This window comes from Pipistrellus kuhlii, unplaced genomic scaffold (genome assembly GCF_014108245.1).
Source record: "Pipistrellus kuhlii isolate mPipKuh1 unplaced genomic scaffold, mPipKuh1.p scaffold_m20_p_10, whole genome shotgun sequence".
Lineage (NCBI taxonomy): Eukaryota > Metazoa > Chordata > Mammalia > Chiroptera > Vespertilionidae > Pipistrellus > Pipistrellus kuhlii.
The window spans coordinates 48,646,702-48,672,476 of NW_023425405.1; the positions used below are offsets into that span (position 1 = coordinate 48,646,702).

The 25,775-nt window shown below is 38.3% G+C and overlaps 2 protein-coding genes across 2 annotated transcripts in view; one reads left to right on the top strand and one right to left on the bottom strand.

The window, feature by feature from the left end:
* The window catches only part of CCDC146 (coiled-coil domain containing 146), a 104,127-nt gene that overhangs the window by 64,247 nt on the left and 14,105 nt on the right, over positions 1-25,775 (bottom strand). The window contains exon 2 of the mRNA XM_036429635.2: positions 24,932-25,100. Within this exon, the coding sequence (XP_036285528.1) occupies positions 24,932-25,090 (159 nt within the window). The 5' untranslated portion in view covers positions 25,091-25,100. The remainder of the gene's footprint in view (positions 1-24,931; positions 25,101-25,775) is intronic.
* On the top strand, positions 1,732-6,444 carry FGL2 (fibrinogen like 2). The gene is made up of 2 exons (XM_036429639.2): positions 1,732-2,374; positions 4,709-6,444. The coding sequence occupies exons 1-2, from the start codon at positions 1,765-1,767 to the stop codon at positions 5,413-5,415; spliced, it is 1,317 nt and encodes a 438-aa protein (XP_036285532.1). The 5' UTR covers positions 1,732-1,764; the 3' UTR covers positions 5,416-6,444.

Sequence of the window (25,775 nt, forward strand, 5' to 3'; positions counted from 1 at the left end):
ACTTTTATACACACTTCTTTTTTCCCCCTGAAGCACTCCACTCAAAGGTTTTTATAATTCTCATTCCTGTATGAGGGAAGAATAGCCAAATTCCTCCTTCACAGCTACAAGACCCAAGACTCAGTAAAGTTAATAATCTATCTATCTGATAAGAGTTAGATCCAGGGGAGGGATCCGGGTCTCCTAAGTATTCAGGAGCAAATACAGCTGTGGAATGTAAAGTGAGCCTGACACAGAGAACACGAATAGGGTCATTTGGCTGGAATGAAGAGAGTACATAGGAAAGTCAATTCAAGAAATAAATATGAGATAGATTACAGAGTACCTTAAGTGACATAATAAAGAATTTGGATTTTTATCCACATCAGTCATTTTGAAATTATTTTTAAAGCAATAAAAGCCTGTTTTTAAAAAAATAAGAAATCTGCCGAAACCGGTTTGGCTCAGTGGATACAGCTTCGGTCTGCGGACTGAAAGGTCCCAGGTTCGATTCCGGTCAGGGGCATGTACCTTGGTTGCCGGCACATCCCCGGCAGGGGGTGTGCAGGAGGCAGCTGGTCGATGTTTCTCTTTCATTGACATTTCTAGCTCTCTATCTCTCTTCCTTCCTCTCTGTGGAAAATCAATAAAATATATATTTAAAAAAAAATCTTTGTGAGATGCCAATATACAAAACAAATGAAAAGAAAGTGATTTCTCCAGATGGTGCCATTCTTCCTTCTTGCCCTTGGCCTCTGAGGAGAAAAGTTAAAAAAAAAAAAAAAATGAAACTGGGAAGTCTGAAAAGATGTGCTACACCAAGAGGCATAGAGAGCAGGTGAATGGGGCCCAAGATAGAGGCAGGATTCACAGAGTGTGTGTGTGTGTGTGGGGGGGGGGGGGGGGGGGGGGGTGGGCGCTGCCAGTGGCAAAGGGAGGCAAAGATGCCTGGAGACAGAAGAATTGGAGCCGAGGATGGCACAGTTCAAAGACGTACACTTGGGCAGCTCTGGGAGATGACAACATAACCTCACAGAGGAGAAGGGGCAAAGGAAGAGGCTGCTGGTTTTGTTGAAAGACAATGATGTACTTTTAAGTGTGTTTTAGCCATTTCTACTGTACTCTGTTATGGTCAAAGTAATGGAAAGCAGCTCTCCCCTCCTCCCCCCCACTCCCCACCAGTTTTCTTCCCTTTTTCAAATGGCCCAAGGCACAAGTCAGAAGGATGCACTTCGTTATATTAAAAAAAAAATTTTTTTTTTTTTTTAAAGATTTCACCTGCATGTCCAACATGAGGAAAACGCAGGGTCCTCCATACCAGGCACTAAAAAGGACAAAGGACTATTTCTGTCTTTGTTAATATTTCTGTTCTTCGGATAGTGTGAGTTACTAGGACTTCATCTGTATCTTAAAAATAATCTTTTTTTTTTTCCTAGTGGAGTTCAGCACAATGAAACGATTCCCTTCGAGCATAATTATTTTGAAATACAAGATTTTTCTTGTGCTTTTATCAGACAAACGAGGAGAGTAACACGTGTTCAGCTGGTGCATCCAAACCAGCTCACCGCGATCCCCAGGAGCATCCTCTGGGAATAAGGAACAGTTTCTGGCAAACCGAGGTGGCCCCGGGCAACTCTCCTCTGAGTTTCTGAAACTTGTGATGCAAGCGCTCCCGCCCTTTTCTGACAGCAGAAAGCCTGAGTCAGGCGCCCCGGGGCCGGCCGCCGTTTAAAAACAGCTCCAGCCCCGCACGCCGCCTCACTTCCCCGCCGGGCGAGCGCCGAGATGCAGCTGGCCACCTGGTGCTGCCTGAGCTCCGCGGCCGTCCTCGCTGCTTGCGCTTGTCTGGCGGCGGCGGCGGCGAACAATAATGACACAGAAGAGATTCAAGACGGACCGGCCAAGGACGCCTCCTGCCCCGTGAGGCTGGAGAGCAGAGGGAAGTGCGAGGAGGATGCAGGCGGCGAGTGCGCCTACCAGGTGAGCCTGCCCCCGCTGACGGTGCAGCTCCCCAAGCACTTCGGCAGGATGGAGGAGGTGATCAAAGAAGTCCAGAGCCTCAAGGAGATCGTCAGCAGCCTGAAGAAGTGCTGCCAGGACAGCAAGCTGCAGGCTGATGACAACCGAGACCCCGGCGCGGGAGGCCCGGGGGAGGCGGACGACAACAGAGTGACAGAGCTGGAGGGCGAGGTGAGCAAGCTGTCCTCCGACCTCAAGAACGCCAGGGAGGAGATCGACGTGCTGCAGGGCCGCCTGGAGAAGCTGAGCCTCGTCAACATGAACAACGTGGAAAACTACGTGGACAGCAAAGTGGCCAACCTGACGTTTGTGGTCAACAGTTTGGATGGGAAGTGTTCCAAGTGTCCCAGTCAGGAACAGATACAGTCACGTCCACGTATGTATCGTAACCTTTTTCTTTATCCTTTGTTCAGGAATGTACTGTAGCTAGACCATAGTTATAAACATTAACCCGAGCAAGGAAGTGACATAAAACGACCCATTAAATAAATGAAGCCTTTTGTTCATCCAGGTTGGGGGGGGGGGGGGGGGAATGAATATCTTTGCAAATGTGTGACCCTAGAAATGGTAGTTAACAAAAATCATGACTAGTTCTGTAGCCCTATTAGAAAGCACTTTCAACTTCAAGCACTTTGCTGGTGTCAAAGTCACATATCAACTTTGTAGAGAAATAGAATTTTTTTTTTGACCCTTCAGTGCATTTAACTTATTTCGTTAGTGAAGTGCTTGAAAGCATAGAGACAAGGCAGTATTTGCGGTTGTACTCTGTTTATTGAAAATCAGTTTCTTACGGTCTGCTGACTGCTTCTTCTCATGTAGCAATAGATCTTTGAAAGACCTTGGCAAGTAATTTGCAGTAGCTACCCCAAATACTTAGTGAAAATGGGAGATCTTATAGGTGGAGTAAATAAAAGCAGTCCTATGGTTTCCTGTGTGGGTAAAACTTTTTGCTTTGAGACCTGGTGACACAAAAACATGGTAAGGGGGAGACTTGGAATGCCACTAAAGGAAGGAATACGTTCTCGTTGCTTCCCCTCTTTTACCTTAAACTAGAATTCAAGCGTATAATAACAGAACCCATCCTCACTATCCCGGTTACCCGAATTAACTTTAATAAATGTATGTCAAAGGTAACAAACCTAACTGCCCACTCTGCCCATGAGCCAGCTGTGGCACTGGTTCCTCCAAACCCTGGCTTTGCAGCTGAGTTGCTGGGGCCACAGCTGCTGGTGGTCTTTGTTAAGCCATCTGTGCATTAGGTCTAGGACTTACCATGAGCGTGAGGTTGAAGGGACATGGTGCCTTAGGGCAGGGTCACATTCATTTGGAACCAGTACCTCCTGCGTGCTCTGTCCCCAGGGACTCTGCCAGTGAAAACAGGTGGGGTTTTCAGGAGCTCTGTTGCTAATGTACTAGGCAGCTCCCCTCTGAAGTTGCCCTACACACTGCAAGGCAGAGAGGTAGATGACATCCTTGGGCACATTAGATTCTCTTGTCTTTATTTTTTACTAAAAGTTTTGGGAAAATATCAGAATAGTTTGAATTCTAAATACACATGAATAGGTTTATTATGCCTCAGAATGGTTTATACAGGGTGCCCTCCAAAAATGTATACATACATGTTAGCAGCTGATGGCTCAGCTGATGTTTCTGTCTTTACAGATTCAACCCATTGGAATTATTATAATTATTCAAAATGTGTATACTTTTTTTGGGGGGGGGTGGGGGGAAAAAGCCTATATTAATTTATCTGGCATGGATTTTTATAAAAATTATATGGGAGTAAATATCTGTATTGGATTCCTACAGAACCATGCTACCTAATTATTATTTTTATTCTAAACATAATCAATTGTCATTCCTTTCTACAAACCAAATATATGAAACATGGCTAAATACTTTCCTTGGGTAATAAATTCAAAATAAGAATATTGAAATATTATTGAAAAAATTTCCTTTTAACTTGAGCTTTTTTTTTTTTTTTTTTTTTTTTAGCTTCTTTATTTAGTGGTCAAGCAAGTAAAATAAATGTCAACATATGATCAGTGCTGCACACTGAAATTTTAACACGTCATTGGGAACATATCCCATAACACTTTTTAACAGCAGAGGCTATGGGCCCCTTTGGGCGAAGGAAAGAGAAGCTATGATTCCTCTGTAAGCACGGATCAGGGAAGCTGGAATCTTCTGACTTTAAGGACCATTAGTGTAGTGGCTACAAGAACAAGCTGTGCGGCCAACTAAAACTCAGTCCTGACGCTGCCACTCAATGCTTCTGTGAACCTGGGCAAGCCACTGATCCTCTCTGAATATAAATGTTGTCACCAGCAGATTTGCAATAATATCTACATCATAAGGATCATGTGCAGATTAAGTGTAAAAATGCTATCAAGCCTTTGGCAGAATGCCTGTTGAGACTAAATTCTTAAAACTATTATTTTTATTTCTTCTTATTTATTGTTGATTGTTGTCGATGTCAATATTATTACCAACCAAGAGTATGTTGTCTGCTTTGTAATACCAGATTTTTTTTCAGAGGCCTTGACAAGCATTTGCTAAACAGTTTCAAGTAAGTTTAGCAGAGCAAGGTTCCATTATTGCCATGGATGGAGCTGTCAGACTGCTTTCATACATACAAAGAATTCTTCAGATGCATGATTTTTTTTTATTTTTAACAAAATCCAATGTCTTTCTTTTCTTCCCCCTTCAGTTCAACATCTAATATATAAGGATTGCTCCGAGTACTACACAATAGGCAAAAGAAGCAGTGAGAGCTACAGAGTCACACCGGACCCCAAATATAGCAGCTTCGAAGTTCTCTGTGACATGGAGACCATGGGGGGAGGCTGGACAGTGCTGCAGGCACGTCTCGATGGAAGCACCAGCTTCAACAAAACATGGCAAGACTACAAAGTAGGCTTTGGGAACCTCAGGAAAGAATTTTGGCTGGGGAATGACAAAATTCACCTTCTGACCAAGAGTAACGAGATGATCCTAAGGATAGATCTTGAAGACTTTAATGGTGTCAAACTCTATGCCTTGTACGATCAGTTTTATGTGGCCAATGAGTTTCTCAAGTACCGTTTGCATGTTGGTAACTATAACGGCACAGCCGGAGATGCCTTACATTTCAGCAAACACTACAACCATGACATGAAGTTTTTCACCACCCCAGACAGAGACAACGATCGATATCCCTCTGGGAACTGTGGGCTCTACTACAGTTCAGGCTGGTGGTTTGATGCATGCCTTTCTGCAAACTTAAATGGCAAATATTATCACCAAAAGTACAGAGGTGTCCGTAATGGCATTTTCTGGGGCACCTGGCCTGGTATGAGTGAGGCACAGCCTGGCGGCTATAAGTCCTCCTTCAAAAAGGCCAAGATGATGATCAGACCCAAGCACTTCAAGCCATAAATCACGAATGCTCATTCCTCTGAGTATTCAGTACCTAACAGGGCAGTTAGTTCCTTTTTGTATTTCTTTTCCATGGTTCACGCCTATCTCTGAACATTGGGTTCTTATGCTACACAGCATCTGAAATAAAGCTAAACAATATATACACTTTAAAGAAGTCCTTTGTTGCTGTTATGCTAAAGAGCACTTGCAAGCACCAGGGAATACTGAGAATTACATATTAGGTTTATAATTATCTTAATTTCTATTAATTAAAAAGTTTTCTATTAATTGCATTACTTGCTATAATTTAAAAATAATTGTTTACTCAGCAGGCTAGATTGTACACACAAGTAATTTGTATTTTGGCTATGACAAGCACTTCTGAGGGTATATCATTCTTTTACAGCTATAAATAGTTATTTGGGTATTTATTTATATGTAAATGCCCTAATCCTCGTTCTGAGATAAACTTCTTCAATTTATGGCATTTACCTTAGTCAGAAAGACCTTATAGCATTTTAGTTCCTGGGAAAATTAATGATGTTCAGGTACTCCATGAAATGTAAAATATTTGTCATTTAAAATATTAAAAAATGTGGCATTCAGAAAATTAATTTTAACATTATGACCATGGTTTAAAGGTAATTCATTCACAGTTGTTTGTTTGTTTTTATATTTTAGATGTTTTATGGTGAAAATTGCTCTAACATAAATATTATCTTCCTTTACTCTCTATGCCTAATAGTTTTTAAAATTGCTCACTACTGTGCAAGACTACTGGTAAGCTTTCTTAGAAGAGGTTGGTGTTGGTGAAGAATGAAGCATTTATGTATAGTCTGTAATGCTCTGAAGGCCAGTTTTATATCCAAAGCAGTAATAGCTTTAAAGCTAAGTTTTATAGGATAAATAGATAAGCCTATTTATAAAAAGCTTATGAATTTTGATATATATAGAACAGTAGTTTCAATAGTATGTATTTTAATCCTAACTGATGTATTGGTTATTTTACTATCAGAAGGATTCAAATAAAGATGTTTATTTTTTTAATCAATCAAAAGTATCTGGTCTTTTATAATTAATTAATTCTGGAATGCAAATATCATACTCAAAATATTATAAAATAATGTGTTAAGTTTCATCATTGTAAAAAGGGATCATGTCAGAGAGAACAATAGTATTCTGCTTCATATTTAAAAATACTCTAGAATAAAAATTGAAATACTCATTGTATGTGAGTCATAGAAATACATGCAAGCTTTCATTACTAGTGTCTGTTTCTACTACAATAACCAAGATTTTAAAATATATTCACAGTTCTAAAGAAAAATAGCTCATATAGTGAATGTGCACTGATTTAATGGGAAGTAAGTATCATTTCAGGAAAATCTGGCATATAATTCATTAGTGCATGTAAATATTCAAAAGCTATAATTCTATCTTATTTCAAAGGATCAAAATATTATTTTCCATTATACTTGATGGTACTTTTCTAATAAAAAATTCTGTAACATAGAAATTCCTTTTTAAATATATATATTTTATTGATTTTTTACAGAGAGGAAGGGAGAGAGATAGAGAGCTAGAAACGTCGATGAGAGAGAAACATCGACCAGCTGCCTCCTGCACACCCCCCACCGGGGATGCACCCGCAACCAAGGTACATGCCCTTGACCGGAATCGAACCCAGGACCTTTCAGTCCACAGACCGACGCTCTACCACTGAGCCAAACCGGTTTCGGCAGAAATTCCTTTTTAAAATCATTTCATGCCACGTATTATTAAATATATTTTAGATTTTTATAATCTTTAACATGTTGGTATCTATAAGAGTCTTTTGACTTAACTATTAAAAAGAAAGATAACTATTTACTAATATTCATTAATGTTCATAAACGTGGATTTACTATTAACAATATATTATTATAGTCTATTTTAGAGTCTTGTCTTGGTCCCATTTTAATGGCCAATATTTGTTATCTTAATTAAGACTATTTCTGAGCTTTATCATTCTTTGAAAATAGAATCTAAAACTAATTCCAAGTGGAAGGGATTCACTCATTGTTGAGGAGAAAAAAAATCAAATTATTCTGATAAACAGTAATGCTCCAAGGAAATAATGACAGCTCCGTTTAATGGATAGAGAGCTTAAATATGCAAAGCATAGAAGATATTCTAGTAACAATATTTGCTGGTCCTTATGGGTAATGCCATTACAATAAGATCTTGTTTATAATTCTTATTTTTCTTTATGTATAAATAAATTTGTTTCATGTCTTTCAAAAACTCTGTAAAATACAAGAGTTAATCTTCATATCTATTTAATTCTTCAATGAGAAAATATTAAACATTATTGTCTGTGAAATAATATTTATATATTTACTTTTGTCTGAAAAGTTGCATAACATTAACCTAACTGGACAATATCTTTGACTCAAGACTTTTAACAAGTGCTATTTCACTAACAGGAACACAGAGGCAATTACAGGAACACCATTATCTTATTTCCCTCTATTAGAACACTGTTGACACAGTTGAAATACAAAGTTTAGTTTCATTTTGAGGCATTCAACTCCATCTCCACCTTTTCCATCATTGATGTTGCTGCTCCGGTTCAGCCCTCATCATATCCTTAGGATAACTCAAATGCTTCTGAACAGTAACCTGTGCCTCCAGTTTCAATCTATTCCAATCTGTCCTCCATATCCCTGCCAGAGGGACTGTGCAAAAAACGCAGTTCTGATCATGTAATTGTCCTATTTAGAACCTTTCAGCAACTCATTTCCTACACAATAAAACCCAGCAAATAAGCCCCTTCCTGAACTGGTTTCTCCCTATCTTTTCCGTGACCTTTTCCACCTCTACTCACACTCCTGCCACACTCAATGCTGTGTTCTGGAGCAAACCATGTTCTCTCATATTTTCATGACTGTGCAAACTATTGCGTTGGTTTAGGTAGAATGCCATCCTAAACCTCAGCTGAGTTTTATCTCCTCACCTATGATTTAAGAGCAGGGACCCAGGAGCCACACTTGCTATGTTTGAATTTTAGCTCCACCTTTTGCAAGCTGTGTAATCATATGCAAAGTCAATCTCACTGTTCTTCGGTCTCTTCAAGGATAAAATGTGGACAACAAGAGAATTTTCCTGTTAGAGTTATTGAGAGGATTAAATGAGATACCATATGTAAATCACTCAGAACGTACATATGTACCACCAGCATCATCATCCAAATAATTATCTCTTCTGGGCAGTCTCCTCCGAATACATGAGAAGGAGTTTGGTATTCTCCTCTTTTGCCCTATACCAGTGGTTAGCAAACTCATTAGTCAACAACAGAGCCAAATATCAACAGTACAACGATTGAAATTTCTTTTGAGAGCCAAATATTTTAAACCTAAACTCCTAACGCCACTTCTTCAAAATAGACTCACCCAAGCCGTGGTATTTTGTGGAAGAGCCACACTCAAGGGACCAAAGAGCCACATGTGGTCGCAGTTTGCCGACCACTGCCCTTTACCATTGTAATACAATCAAATCTCACTTCTCAAATGTCTCCCATCTCAAACAATTTGGTTCTCAACCAAGTTGTTCACACAAAAATGTCTCAGTTGGATAGCCAAACTTTAAGATTGGACCTGACAATAACTTAGCATGACAAAAAGTCTCTCTAAGGCAACAAAACAAAGGAAAGAATGCTATTGTTGCTGGCCAAAATCAATGACTAGCAAAATTTTAAAATATGGAAGCCATCAAGAGTGCCAATGTTGCTAAGGGCATGAAAGAAACAATGATCACAGGCAATTAAAGAGATAGAAAAACTGTTGTTGATTCAGATAAACATAAAGCAGTTAGCTGGTGACAGCGTTTCCAAAGCAGTGATATATTAATATGAACAAGTGAAGATGCTACATGCTGACCTGAAAGACACCCCTGGAAGGAATGCTGAAAGTGATTCCTTTAAGGCCAGTAGGGGGTGGTTTGGTAAATTTAAGAAGTGTTTATTTATAGATTAAACAGCACATTAAACATGTACTGTATATAAGAGAGGTTAAAATAGAATCATTTGGGAGTCTGGGATGGAATAATTCAATTTACGTTATTTCTAATGGGAAAAAAAAATGATTTGGTTTTTGGACAAATTCCTTCTTGAACAGCCTTCCAGAACAAATTAAGTTTGAGAACTGAGGTTCCACTGTATTCTTTCTTATATATCACATTATTCAACAGTTGAGTAGGTTTTACCCTGAAATCAATCTGTTTGTCTAGGATGTAAAGGAAATTTGAGATAGGAATGCTGTTATTTAAAGCGGTTCATGAATTCATTAGCATAGAGGAGGGATAAAGTCTAAAGAAGCCAGAGTTATAGTTGGGGAATGAGTGGGGACTTTCAAATCAGAGGATTTGGCAGATGGTACATAATGGGGAGAAGTGATTGAAGTCAGGGGAAAATATGGCAAGAGAGATCGAATATAAACTACAGGATTGGGTATGGGAAAATGGCAAACTATTTAGAAGGGTTTCTGGAACTGAAGAAGGCTAGTAAGAATCTAATAAAATTCCCTGGCAAGTGGAATGAGGAAACTGACACAAATGGCTGAACAAATGGTTGGAGTAGCTGAGCAACTAATAGCCAGCCAACCCTCCCTACCCAAAGATACTAAGAGCAGATGGAGAAAATTGAGACAAATGGTTGAACAAATGGCCAGAATAGCTAAGCAATTAATGGCCAGCTAATAAATAAATCACAAGACCCTATTCTTCTTAACCAAAGATGCCTAAAAGCAAATGGTTTAAATTGCCTTAGGGAGAAAGATAAAAAAACAAAACAAAACAAACAAACAAACAAAAAAACCAGAGCCAGACTAATCCAAGATAGAGGTGAAACTAACCAGAGAATGACCCCTGAACCAACTATATGCTCCTTTTGCTACATCAGCATTCTAAATGACACACCTGGAGAGCTAAAGAATATTCTGTGAGATCCTCCCCTGGGACCTCCTTAAAATTCCTGCCTTTAGAAAATACATAAAACCCCCAGGACCCAGGTTGCCAGCATATGCTCTTCTTTGAGCACTAAGCATGCCCCGCCTCTACCCTCCCTCTCTTTCCTCAGGTGAGTACTTTGCTTCTATCCTATTCTCTAAGGGTCTCAATGAGACCTGCACCCAGGGGAGCAATGGGCAGCAGCAGCTCATCCCAGGATTACTTATGCCTTGATCCTGTCTCCAGAGTCCTTCCTTTGCTTGACTCTCCAAGATCTAATAAACTTACTTTCAATTTCATCTGGGCTCATGTCTTAAAAATTTCCTGTGCTAATCAAGAACCTGGAGGTTTCCTGACACTCAACAGGTCCCAGATCCTGCTGGAGCAGGGCCGGCTCCCAGTCTGATAACAGCCTCTGGATACATGTCATGGGTACATGGCTGTTCTGGACTGTGATTGTCCTACCTGAGTTTCTAAAGAAAAAAAAAAAGTATTTCCACACTTCTTATACTATATTTTAACCTTGAAATTAATTTTTAATCTCACAAGATTCATGAATACTTTAATCTTTAAAAATTACAGACTGAAGATCCCTTTGGAAACCATCTTCAATTCCAAATCTCCCCTGAGATAACAAGCAAGAGTTGGCTGAATCCAAACTGTAACTTCATTCCGTGTGTTACCACGTTGCAACGTCTGCTGAATCATAGGTCTCTTTGCTCAATTGGGAAGAGTTGGGAGTGAGAACAGAAATGAGAGAAGTTGGCTATCCTTGAAGAGCTCAGAGTCTGCTGAATTCCCAAGAGTGACTGAGCTTCCCTTGCTCCTTGAAGTGGCTCTTCTTGCTGAAAGACACTGTTACTTTTTCTCATGAGGAAGTAACCTGAATTCTCTTTTGGCCTCTCCAGACCTGCGAGCAGGGTGTGCACTAATGTCAATTATAATCAAATTGGAGGAGAAGCCTTTATGCTACTTTATATCAGCAGAGAACTGGGGAAACACATGTGGGGACATATTTTAAGGTTGCTTGACTAAAGAAGAAAAAACAGAATTTCGATGTGATTGAATTAGTTCATATATTTACCAGGAATCCTTAATTCAATGGGCTGGTGTGAGCAGATATGGTTGGTTCTAATGGCTTGCTTGATTAACACCAACCTAGATTCAACAGCAGCTATACTAATTAAAGCCAAGAAGTCAGAAATGTCTTGGGACTAAGACTTACAGAAATAGAAATGTTGGAGTGAATTTATCTGTAATTCACTAAAAAAGTATTTATTGAATGTATACTATATGGTAGATAGCCCCTTAAAATAACTAATATTACATTTATATTTATTATTTCAATCTAATAAATATTTATCACCTGCCTGTCATGTGTATAACATGGTGTTATATATTTATAAAAGTATTTTGAATATTTTTTTTCCAAATAAAAAAAGTTCTAAACTCTCAAAATCTGGGTTTAATCTCTAGCATTCAAGATTTCCTCTGAGTAATTAAGGATGATGCTGTTTTAGATAGACTATCTCTCTGTTACAAAGTCCTCATTCAAAGGTGCAGCATCTGAATCTGAAATTTTGTTGAGCTTCTATCAGTTGGCTTTTCTCATCTCCGACAAGGAGCAAATAATTTGTGCTTAGTTGTGAGGGTTTATAAACAAAGGGTCCACAAAACTAGTTGCTTCCATTTAGTTCCCATTCAACCATGCCAGCATCATAATTCTTTTCAGTTAACCTCAGTGACCTGGTTTAATTTTTGTTTAGAGATTCATGCTGCTACATAGTAATAATGACAAGCAGCTGTCACTTACTGAGTGCCAACTTTCCTAGGAGCATCTGCAATGTTATCTCTGTTTGCTGTGTTTAATGCTGCAATAAAGAGGTAATGTTTTACACCACTGAAGTTTTCCCTGAAAAAAAAAATCAACAAACTCCTATTATCTACAAACTGTTTATCATGTGTGGACCATTATCCATTCTCAGCTGTCCTGGCTTTCTTGGTGCATTTCACATGAAGTGGGCTAATTTTCTGTGATAAATAACCCATGGGGATTCCACAGTGAAGCATCCACATAGAGCAAATCTCAGTATCACCCCTACTCTGGCTTTCTATGTAAATCTATAAAGTGGGAAATGATTCCAATGAAATCTCCAGTTAGGATGGAACACCTCTTTTTGTATTTTTTTTACACAATATTCTGTTGGCAGGAGATATTTCAAAATTTAATATGTTTTCCAAGTATGTAAATGTCCCTACTTAACCTAGTGTTTAAACATTATTTTCTTCCTGCAGTTAAGTCAGAATTTATAACAACTCTGACAGAAAAGGCAAACAAGTTTCTATGCTCTCCAAACACTATTTCACTTCCATGGTTACGTGGCAGAATTCACTGATGAGAATATACTCCTTAAATTCAAAGCACTTTATAAGTTCCTTGGACGCTAAAAGATTTTTCTGGTAAACGCCAAAGTTCTTAATTTGTTACATAAAATAATTATTTAAAAATGTGAATATAATTTACTAATGAAGGGTGTTAGTGAAGACTTTTTTATTTCTATCCTATAACAAAAGTTTTGCTTTATCTGATCAAACCAACGATTATAAATCTAGAGAGGCTCTGATATCATGGGTAGGTATGGAAATTGACCTGGAAGACTGACACTTTTCTGTTGAACACAGTAATGAAATTTTAACATGCTAAACTGCTAGAGGGGGTTGTCAAACTGTGTCCCCAGAGACCCTTAAGTCTGCAGACATATTTCACGAAGATGAAAAAAAAAAGCCAGGGCGATATATGATGCATAAAACACTGTTCACCTAGAATATTTCTGCTTCTGTTTTACATCGTGGGGCTCCACCTCAATTTCACTTAAAAAAGGGTTTTGCTTTAAAAAATATTTTAAAATCATTGCTTCCCCATTGCATATTCCTTTGGGACTTCAGCCAGCAAAAATAAAAACTGGAATAGACACATGAAGACTCTAATGTGGTATGCTATTTCTAACACTAAGCATGTAAATATCTGAAAGTTTAGGTGGACTTGATGTAGAAAATCTATTCGGAAATTCTGAAGAAATTTCTCCTTTTGAAGTTTGCCTTGTAAAATAGCCATCCAGTAGTGTGATTATTGTGGTGAAGGGCCTTACTAATGACTGTGCACATCATTCCTTTGAAAATGGCATGGTTACGTGTGCAACAGGGAGCTAAGAATTCACAAGGAGCATCAAGAAGAATACCAGAGGCTTCCTGCTTTCAATGTTCCTAAAGCTACTATCAGTTATCTTAAAAAACAGGAAAAAAATAATATTAATAAGTGGAGTGGGGTATGTACAAGCACCATGCAAGATTACAGAAACAGAAGTGATCACACTGTCAAGAAGTGGAATGCCTTTATGCTAAGTGAAATAAGCCAGTCAGAGAAAGGTAGGTTATCACATGATCTCACTCATTTGTGGAATATAATAAACAACATAAACTGATGAACAAAAACAGTTCCAGAGACAGAGAAACATTGATCAGACCATTAAACCTTGGAGGGAAGGTAGGGGAGGGTGGGGGTAAGGGGGAGAGATCAACCAAAGGACTTGTATGCATATATATATATATATATATATATATATATATATATATATATAGGCCTAACCAATGGACACAGACAACAGGGGGGTGAAGGCATGATGGGGGGATGAGGATGGGGGAGTAATGGAGGAATAAGTACACATATGTAACACCTTAATCAATAAAGAATTTTTTTTTTTTTTTAAGTAGAATGCTTGAAGAGGGTAAAATTCTAAAGCACAGAAACATGGGGGAGGGTACTCCTGCCCAGGGCACAGCATGAGCAAAGGCTTCAGCAGGTTGGAAAATAGGAGCCAGTTAGAAAAACAGCTGGTGCATGGGGTATGTGACAGGGGACAGAGACCAAAAGAAGAAAGGAACGGTGGATCAGAATAGAGTAAAGTCAGGGAGGCGACATTTAATCCTTATGACAGGGCAAGGAAAATCCAAATCTAAGTATCTGCCGTTTCCCGTGCCACCTACTGATTGCTCAGCTGTGTGCCTGGGCCTGTGAGGTGATGATCCAATGCTGGGTGGTGGGGGGAAAAACACTGGAGGGAACTCTGAAGACTGTTTTTACAAAACAATGACATCGTCAAAGGTATCAAGCAGAAGATGGATGGCAATACAGAGCTGGGAAAGCAGCATGAGGGCGACAAAGCAACTTCCCGAAGAAGTTTTTAAAAGGGGGAATTAAGGGATACGGGAAAGGTGTCTTTTGTGATGAGGAATTTTCGCGAAGTGTTGCTATATGATGTGCTGTGGAACTCCCTCTTTGATTCCCGAAAGAAACCTCAGTATAGTCTAATTGCATGTCAAGGCTTTCTGGAGGCAGATGTGTTTTGGCTGTGCTTAGATGGGTTTGAAGGTGGGGGAGAGGGCTCAGTTTTACCCAGTCACAAAACTATCCATAGAGAGTGTGGGTTTCCACCAGTGGGCTCAGGGCCTTGGGGCAGTGGTGCTTGTGGAGACAGTAGACATGAAGGAAGAGAACGGAGGACCATCATCTCTGCATCGTTTACCTCTGCATCCAGCACATCCAAATCTGTTTAAGTGTTGTGCTTTTGTGTGAGATTTCCACTGGAAAAAGTGATAAATGTAGTGTAAAAAGAGGGTGAAACCCACTATGGTAGGCAGGGAGGTACCCCAGAAGGATCATAAGCTGAGAAATGTATTATGAGAGTGAAGTTAGGTTCCGAGAACTTAAATGACTTGCCGAAGGCTGCATGGCTAGTACATGCAGAGCTAGAACTAAGACTCAATTTTACGGACCCACTTTCCCCTTTTTCCACCAGTCAATTAGAGATTTTTCTTTTCAAACTATTAAGGTTTAAGACAGTTTGAGCCTGTCTGACATAATCTTTACAGATAGCAATATTCCTGTCTTTTTCATTTGAGGTTTGAACCCCTCACTTCATACCTCTGATGCCGCCCAGGTACACCTGTTGATCTCCAGCCAGGTATGTAGGGGATGGGAATACGGAAAGAAATTTTGCCTCAGAAGATAACAGATTGGCATTATGGTCTACGCTTATTGCTGGCACCTCCTTCCTATTTCCGCTTACACCAACAGACATGCCAATAGAACAAAGGTTAAAACATGATGACTCAAACTATCGACACACTAGGAGAAAACAGGAAACGAATTTATCATCTCAGAGTAGTGACAAAGGTCTTCAGTGTGACACAAAATCCTGAAGCTGTAAAAGAAAGACACATAAGAAATACATTTTCACATAGGAAAAAACCCTCAAATGAGGTCCAACAAACTGAAAGATTTTTGCCACACAGATTATACATGACCTATTTCCTAAATGTATAAAGGCCCATTTTTTAAATGTGTCAAGAGTTTCTATAAATCTATAAGTAAAAAACTAGACAATTAAAAAAAATGGGGAAAAAGATGTGACTAGAATTCACAAAAAAGGAAGTACAAGTAGGTCTTTGTATTAACCAAGCTTTCAGCTTCTGTGAAGCTGGTGCTTAACGTCTGTCCTACATGCTTATGCTGGATACACTTTGTTCTAGACATTCTGATAATAAGCCTGAGTCACCTAGTTTTGGCTTCCTGCCTTCCTCATTGGTCCCCCACCCTCACCCCACCATTGAGTTGAGTTCTCCTCCGGGGCCATGCTTTTCAAATACAAACCAACCAATCCGGAGTCCACACTCTTCAGCCACCTCATTAGGTTCCCACACTCAGGCCACTATACACTTGACCTGATCACCCAGTGCCAGGTACCCAATAACTAGGGATACCTCCTCTGCCCCAGAGCCGGCTGAAATTACTCATACTAGCCAATTGTGAGCCTGCCTACCTTGCTTCACCCATTCCTTCCCCAGGAAATCACAATAAAGGCGCTGGCCCACAATTCTCCCCTCTCCTTGTCTCCTGACTGACCCAGTGCTTCCCCATGCTGACCCCCAAGACATGCAAGCCCCTTTCTCTTAGGAACTGTGAGCAATAAATAATTTCAATGGCAATTGTCTCATGATTGGCCTGCCTATATCTCACATTTTCTATTAATACACTATATTTTAAAACAATCTTAAACATATAAAAGGAAGATCTACTTTACTTATTTTAAGATAAATATAAATAAAGACATGAGATATATTTTCCCCTATCAGAGTGACAAAGATCCCAAAGTTAGATAGCACACAATGAGTAAAGAGACATTTATTTATTGTTGGTGGGAACATATATTATTACAACCTCTATGGAGAGCATCTTGGCAATAAAAACAAAATGCCAAAATGCACAAACTCATGATATGACAATTTCACTTCTGAGTATATATTCAAAAGAATTGAAAGTAGGATCTCAAAGAGATATTTGTACATCATGTTCGTAGCAGCAGTATTCACAAGAGTCAAGAGGTGAAAGTACGGTAACCCAAGTGTCCACTGACAGATGAATGGATAAACAAAATGTGGTATGAACATCCAATGGAATATTACTCAGCCTTAAAAAAGAAGGAAATCCTGTCACATGCTACCACATGCAGGAACCTTGAAGATGTTTTGCTAAGTAAAATAAGCCAGTTGAAAAGACAAATGTTGTAAGATTTATCTAGAGTAGCTAAATTCATAGAAACAGTAAGAAGAATGGTGACTGCTAGAGGCTGAGAAGAGGGGGATGGGAAGTTGTTGTTTAATGGGAACAGAGTCTCAGTTTTCAAGATGAAAGGTCCTGGACATTGGTTATACAACAATGTAAATATATTTAATATCTCTGAACTGTACACTTAAAACGGTCAAGGTAGTATCTTTTATGATAGGTCTATTTTTCCACAATTAAAAACTTTTTAAATGAGCAAACCCATTGATTCAACAATCTCACTATTAGAAAGTTGTCTTTTCATTATTATTATTCCAGTGTGAAATGATGCCTGTATAAGGTGGGAATAGCAGAAGATTGAAAATAACATAAATGTCTTAGAGTATGGTTCATTCATGCATTGAAATACTATATACAAAACACCCTATCTAATAATAGAGTAATATGCAAATTAACCATCCATCTGTGACAAAATGGTGGCCCCCATAGCCACAAGATGGTGGTGCCCAGTCCCCTCAGCTCTGCTGCTGGAGTGTCCAGCCTGTCCACAGGAGCAGCGAGGCTGGATCTGCCTCTGGAGGGGTTTTTGATCCATCCCCAGACACAGCAGACAGAGCCCGGACAGCTGGGCATGGAGGCTTTGGCAGCAGCAGGGAAGCCTCAGGCCCAGCAAACAGAGCCCAGATAGTAAGGCTTGGGGGCTTCCTTAGCCCAGAGGCAGCGGGAACAGCCCCAGGCCCAGCAGACAGAGCCCAGGTGGGCCTAAGCCATCAGTAGGACATCCCCTGAGAGCTCCGGGATTGTAGAGGGTGCAGGTTGGGCTTAGGGACCCCTGTGTACGAATTTCGTGCACCGGGCCTCTTGTTACAAACTGTGTATCTGTGTGTGTGGGAAAATCAAATGTGTCTATTATACTACCACTTGCTTATTTGTACACTGACTTCTGTAAGGCTATATTCAACAACACCCAATAGTTCCCTCTGCACAAAGGGACTGTGGATTATGGAATGGGGTGGGAGGCTGGCTTACTTTTTACACTATACTATTCTGCAACTTTTTAATTTTATGCAATAGTATATTTTATGTATTAAAGACAGTTAAAAAGGAAAACTAACCCTGTGGCTGAAAAAGTGCTTTCTCAAGAGAACAAAAAACATTATTTTTCCTAATCCTTACTTTAAAAGCAACATCTGTTCAGTGACAGCATCAGAGTTTAGATTATTATTTTTAATATTTAATCAACCTGCTACAACATTAGCTACAGAAGCAATAAAAAATAGAGGCAATTAAACTTTGTTAAATATCTAATTAAAAATAAACACCCCAGAGTGCACTCAAACATTAACACAAACTAGGTCCACATTATGTTAGTAAAGTCAGTAAAGGAATTGAAAAAGAGAAAGGGAAATAAAAGAAAATTAACCAGACAGACAGGGACAGTTGAGCTGAGGGCTGCGGCTGCATTTTCCTCTGGTAACTGGCCCTGAGTCTGGCATTTGGTCGATGCTCAGTATAGATTTTCAGAATGAGTAAGGGAAGGTAATCCTCAGACAGGCAGAGGAACTGTCCATTCTTCGATATTCCTGATCCTTAACACTCTTCTGACTCCTACTTGCTACCCATAGCCTGTTCAGACAGCATAGTTTTTCTGACAAGACCCTAGATTTCTGGCCAGAATCAGTCTTCATGTGTGTTTGTTTTTGTCCATTTTGAATATGACCCTGAAAGGATGCCCTAACATGGGACCTTCTTTTCTCTTACCCTGAATATGTTTTCATTGTACAATTTTACTGATTGAATTTAGGGGTGTTAATCTGCTTTGCAAAGTGCAATATGGCTTATATTCCTGTAATTCTAAAACACATCTTTAATCTTTGTAAGTAGATATGAACCATGTCAATACTCCAAATGTTTAAGTGCATCCCAGGCATGTGCTATGGTTTTCTTCCATACTGGATAGGTTTTTATATTTCCACCTAACTGTCAGAGTTAAAAAACAAAACAAAACACAAAACCTTCATGAGAAAATGGAACCTATCTGTATCGTTTAATAAATGATCAGTCTGTTTAAAGCTTTTCGACAAACAAAATTCTTGCGAGTCTGCCTGGATGTGTGAAGGAAAATCAAGAGCATGCAACAATAGCAAGATTTGTAGAAAGATTTAAAAAAAAGAAGTTTAGTGGTTTTTTTAATGCATAACCTCTAAGTGCAGCTATTAGTGAGGTGTGATAACTAAGAGGACAAGGAGACTAAGGAGAAATATTTAAATAGAGCATTAAATATTTATCATTATTTTTTTTCTTTTAATATACAGTTTACTTAAAAAGCCAATTTGTAAAATCCTAAAATAGCAGTGTTTAGATGTGTGAATGTCAAAGTGAAGATTGTCAGGAGAAATGTGTGCTAACACAAAAGGCAGAAGCCTGGGTTCCATGCCTGGCTTTGCATCCACCCAACTATACAACCTGTGGTAAGCCTCAATCTTTCAGAACCTTTAAGATGAAAACAATGACATCTCAAACCTCTACTTAAGTAATCATTGTGAAATTTAAGTTATATACTTGATACTACACTGACTGTAAGCTCAAGGATGAGGATCTTATATTTTCAACTTTCTTACCAGTTAATTCATGTATGAAAGAAATAGAAAACTTTTTAATTATTTGAAAAGCATTTTAAATTTCACTATGGATTATCTCAAGAAACTCATCAATAACTCTATAGAAGGTCCAACCTAGAAAATACAGGAAGCTTTAGTAGCTTCAGAAAAATCAGTATTTTTAGTAATTAACCTAATTTTTTTATTTAAAAAATATCCCAAAATGTATTTAATCCATTATCAGCCCTAAAAATACAAAATATACAAAAAGAAAATATCTTTTGAACATGTGAACATCCCAGTAAAAGAGATAACTTTAAAAGTAGGAAGTTAGTAAAGGATGGCAGCATCTTAAATACATAGCAGTAGACTGTGATATTAAATATACATAAGAAACAATAAGCAATCTTTTCAGAGAGCAATATGAATACTATCAAGAACCTATAATGACTAAATATCCAGCCCAGGGACTTCACAGGAAACTTGAGATCCACATATTCAACATTTCCCTCAGACCTGTTGCTTCTTCTGAATTCTCTGTCACTTATAGTACCACTAGAGGCCCGATGCCTGATATTCATGCACTCGAGGGTGAGGTGGTAATCCCTCATCCTGGCCTGTGCCCTCTCACAATCCAGGACCCTTCGGGGATGTCTGCTTGCCAGCTTAGGCCCTTAATGCTGCTGCAGAACCTTTCCCGCCATCACCGCTGCACTTGCCAGCCATGAGCCTGGCTTCTTGCTGAGCGGAGTTCCCCTTGTGGGAGCAGGCTGATCACCAGGGAGCAGCTCTTGTGTTGAGCATCTGCCCCCTGGTGGTAAGTGTGCATCATAGTGACCAGTCGTTCTGTTTGGTAGATTTGCATATTAGGGTTTTATTATAAAGGATATTCAGCCACTTTCTGAAATCAGAAATCCAAGCATCAATTTAGGCTCTTTCTTTTCCCTCACCTCCACCCTGCCCTATCCAGCCAGCATTTTATACTTCTGTAATATCTCTCCTATGTGTATTCTAGCTTTTTTCCCCACTGCCAACGCTTAATTTAGTCTCTCTCATATCTTATCTCAATCACTGAAATGGTATTCTAATTGGTGGAATGGCAGGAATGAAATGAGATAAATTTAATAAATATCTAAGAGAGAACCAACTGACTAAATACATGAAGAGAACTGGGCTTGGAGGGAAAATAATGAGTTTAGTTCCGAGCATGTTTAGTAACTTGGGAGTCATCCAAGTGAAGATATTCTAAGTATGTGCATATATGGGTGTGGGCAAAACTAAAGGATAAAAAATAGGTTCACAGTGGATGCCATGGAGAGGGATGAACTATCCCATCTCATGTCCTACTGCCTCCAAAAAGCTTTTTCCACATCAGCTCATCCTACAGCAAACAGATACATGCAAGAGATATTTAAAAGAGATATTTAACTCTCACATTGATAAAGAGAATGCAAGAGGAAAATTGGAAGTGAGAGAAGAATGATGAATTCAGTTCTGAACATACTGGATACAGTCATATATAAAAAGTCACTAACCTATACAATGAATATTTGTGAGCTCTATGGTATATACATTATACCATAAAATTAAATTTAAAAAAAAAAAAGCAAAATAGAGCAGGATCCAGTTTCTAGTGGGACAAGAGAAGCCTGTGGAGTGCTGGGCCTATCATTAGGCAGCGGTGGCAGAGTTGGGGAGCGGGGTGCCCAGCACTGACCCACAGAGTCCACTGATGGGAATTGTGTGGCTTAATCCCCACGCATTACTTTGAAGATTCATCCTAAAGTGTGAATTAACATAGTGTAGTTCTGCCCTGTTAGGACTTTGTTGATTTTTATTTTTTGAGAGAGTGAAAGAGAAACACCAGCGTGAAAGAGAAATACAGATCAGTGGCTGCACACATGGGTCCCAACTGGAGATTGAACCCACAACCTAGGTATGTGCTCTGACCAGGAATGGAACCCACAACTTTTTGGTGTATGGGTCAACTCCCAACTGACTGTGCCACCTGGCCAGGGCTGCCCTGTTAGGTCTTGCTGCTTAATGTGATCATAATGTCAGAGGAGAATTTTAAATTTTCTACGAGAAGTATTTTATGATGAGATACTATTGAATAAATATTTGTTAATAACTTTAGTATCAGGTAAAGCCTACACATGCTGTAACAGTTGAGAGGTTGGAGAAACCACAGTGAGCTGACGGCTCAGGCTTAGCTTCTCAGAGGACTTGGAAATTGAGCCAGACTCTAAAAGATTAGACCAGATCCAGGGTTTGTAAAGGTATAAATCTTTATATATTTAAAGTAAGTTTAAATATATAAAGATTTAACATAGAAATAGGTATAAATTTGTGTGAATAAATATAATAAAAACAACTTGAATGGCACAGTTTTTCAAGAGGTGATGAAACTGGAGGATTTGTGGATATCCATGACCTTGCATTTTGCTTTGTGAAAATGTGCCGGTTTCCTGGGCATCTGAATAGGAGAGACTTGCTAAGAGAGCAACATAAGCAGAGGATCATGAGGGTCTAAGTGACTTATTAGTTGCAAAAATAGTCTGGGAACAAATCGCAGAGTGCAATGAATGCTATACTGAACACACTATTAGATGAGAGCATGATATCCATGTTTTGCAATTCAGTAGCACTGGGCCAGTTGTGTGACTGACATTAATAACCATAAATGCTGTAAGTAGCTTCTGGTTCTTGCAATGTGATGTCAAGCATCTGGACATTTGGAAGTGGAATCTGACTGTTTCCTTTCAATTGCCATCTGAACTCTTGCTATTCTGCAGACTCAGCTTCTGTTTATATAACTGAAGGGGGGTAGCTTGTACAAAGTAGGTTAAATTTTTTTGTAAGATTCATAAATCTTAGAGGAATGTGAAAAGAATTAGAAAATCAAGGAATAGCTGCCAATGGAACAATCTCAATGATATTTATTATGAAATAAAGTTGTTTAAAGCCAATAATTCATTCTGTTAAGATTTTGCTGACTTGAGGAACAGTTCATGTGCAGTAAAATTACTGATGTAATTATTGATGTGATTTTATGCAGTAATTTTACAATTCTCAAAAGGATAGGTAAGATAGTTCTTTGATGCTATAATCTAAGGTATCTACTTCCTTAAGGGCTGGTCATACCTAAAAATCAATAAGTATAATTTATGATACATGTGTATTGAGAGGTTGACTCTTAATATGTTTAATAAGTTGTTACATCGAAAGTTAACATGAAGGAGATGTCATAAGTTCTCTTTTGACTTTGCAAAACAAGCCTTTCATGCTCCTTTATCTGTAGCTTAAAAAAACTAGACTATAATTTTTATTGTTAGCATAATCTTTGGTAGAAATAAACTTTAGGTTAGCCTTATTTTTTTGTTTGATAGAATTATAAGGGTATGGTGTAAAATCAGAAATCCTATTGCAAAGTTGGGCATATGATGAATGTGAGCAGAAATAGAGAACACTGCCCACTTAAAATATTAAGATTAGATATATGAATAGTTTAAAATATATAAAGATTTAACATAAAAATAGGTATAAATTTGTGTGAATAAATATAATCATGCATCTCTTTCTACTAAGAGGACTTTGTCTACTGAGAGGACTTTGAAGCAATGACAAACTAATAGCAATGAACATACCCAATATTAGGTCTTAGTTTTCAAATATCATTCTCCACCAAAAGGATCTAAGGGTCCTTTGAGAAATGGCTGATCCAGGGTTAGAGCAAAGAAGATGCAAGATGAGCCTGGAACATACTTTTATGACATAAAAAAAAGTGCACAAAGAATCAAATCTGGAATGACTGAAGCATCAAAATGAGTAATGACAGTGAATAGAATAAGCATTCATAGTCCACATATATAGATTATACAGATAGATAGATGATAGATAGATAGATAGATAGATAGATAGATAGATAGGTAGATGGATGATAAATAAGAGAAAGTACTTTCTTTTGATTAGAAAGCCAACTAATAAATGTAGAAGCAATGATGGAATTAGAAAATCTCCCTTTGATAACCATAATAATGAAAATTGACTTGGGCAAGAATCATCAAGAGACATAAAACTAGTAGGTAAAATTTTAGGATATATAAATAGTCTCAGAGTATCTCCCCAAGGTGATTATTAATTTCAAACAGAAAAATAACAACTTTACAGAGGAGAAATCTAGAAGTCATCATCTTAACTATGCGATCTAAATTAACAACACCAGTAATGGGACATATCAATACAGAATATGGTATCATGTACTCCTGATATTTATTATGTATATAACATAAATATTATGTACGTGATAATGAATACACAAACACACATATGCTCAACAATCATTGTGATAATTGTTTAAAGTATTTACATCAATAGAATATTTGGGAGGCAGATTTAGTTTTGCTTCTTGGTTTTGAATAAACTCTTTTTGCTTTAAGGCTTTTTAGTTTATTTTTATTATGACTTTATTAAATTTCTTAGGTGTTTTATTCAGTTATATTCAATAATAGTCCAGTATTAAACCATATTTTAAAGTATAGTACTCAAGCATAACATGGAAACAGTTGCATATATGGTCAGTATCTTTTTAAAAATCCCCCTGAATGGGTATTTCCTTTTTTAAAAGGTCAGACAATGAGAATATATATATATTCTGCTTTTTGCTTCTCTGCTGAAGGAAAACTTAGGTTTTAGTGCTCTGTTACCATAACTGCACCTAGTTAGGTAAACATGTATTCTTTGTACTATTATAGGTCTTTTATCTTCATTTTATGGAAGTAAATGTAGTATATCAATAATGAAATAAATATTTTATTTCATTTACCAACCTTTGGAATGTACTTAACTGGCTGCATATATGCAAATATTTATTATGTTATAAAAGTATCAGAACCTACACTGCTGTATTATATAAGATTACATGACAAGCTCTTGGGAGAGAAGGTAGAAACTGCTGTATTATTTTAAAGTACTTCAAACTTGCCGAAACCAGTTTGGCTCAGTGGTAGAGCGTTGGTCTGCGGACTGAAGGGTCCCAGATTCGATTCCGGTCAAGGGCGTGTACATTGGTTGCAGGCACATCCCCAGTAGGGGGCGCGCAAGAGGCAGCTGGTCGGTGTTTCTCTCTCATCTACGTTTCTAGCTCTCTAGCTCTCTCCCTTCCTCTCTGTAAAAAATCAATAAAATATATTTTAAAAAAATAAAGTACTTCAAACTGTACATATTTCCTACAGGTTGTTTGTAATATATTACTTTTTAACTTCCTCTGACTTTTGAGGTAGATGATTCAAGTCTTACTATACTAATATATAAAAAGAAATAAATATACCTCATGCAGATAAACGAAAGCTGGAGTTGTAGATAAATCAACAATCCGCTCATCTCGGATGTTAATTGTGGGCACTATATCATGAACAGGAACATTTTCATCCTTTTTATCTTTTTCCTCTTCCTTTTCTTGTTCTGTGTCTGTGGTACTGTCTTCCATTTTCACAATTCTAAAACAAACCATTTCATATTCAGCTATTTAGGGATGCCTCCACTTATAAAGTAAAGTTAATGGAAAATAATAAAAGCAAGCAAAACTCAACTGGTTTGAGCTATTCTCCAATGGAGCTACATATATAGGTCAGGAAAGTTAGCTATTATAATCATGTTACTATAAAAGCCTGTTTGTTATAAAGATACTCTTCGTTGTTACACTCAAGTCAATAATCCTAATTTTGAAAAGTAGATTATTGTTGTATTAATTGGAAAAAATACATATAGCTAGAGTATAAGCTTCATGAAGGCAGAAACCTAATCTTGTTTACTGAGCATTGCTGTGGGCATTCAGTTACTATTCACTGCTTGGGTAAATGAATAAGCTTTCATCCTTAAAACAACACAAAGTTTACTCAAAGTTTACGGAAAAGTAAAGCCGACACCCTGGGATGCCCTGTACTACCTAAGGCATGCACCTGAATGCCTGGCCAGCACCCACACTGCCCGCTGTGGCCACAGCTTGAGCCTATGCCTGTGTGCACTGCCACCTGGCCTATCTCTGCTGCTCATGTGTATGTTCAATTGTCCTATCAGACTTCACTTACAAAGCATAAGCTCAGCCGAAACCGGTTTGGCTCAGTGGATAGAGCGTCAGCCTGCGGACTGAAAGGTCCTGGGTTCGATTCCGG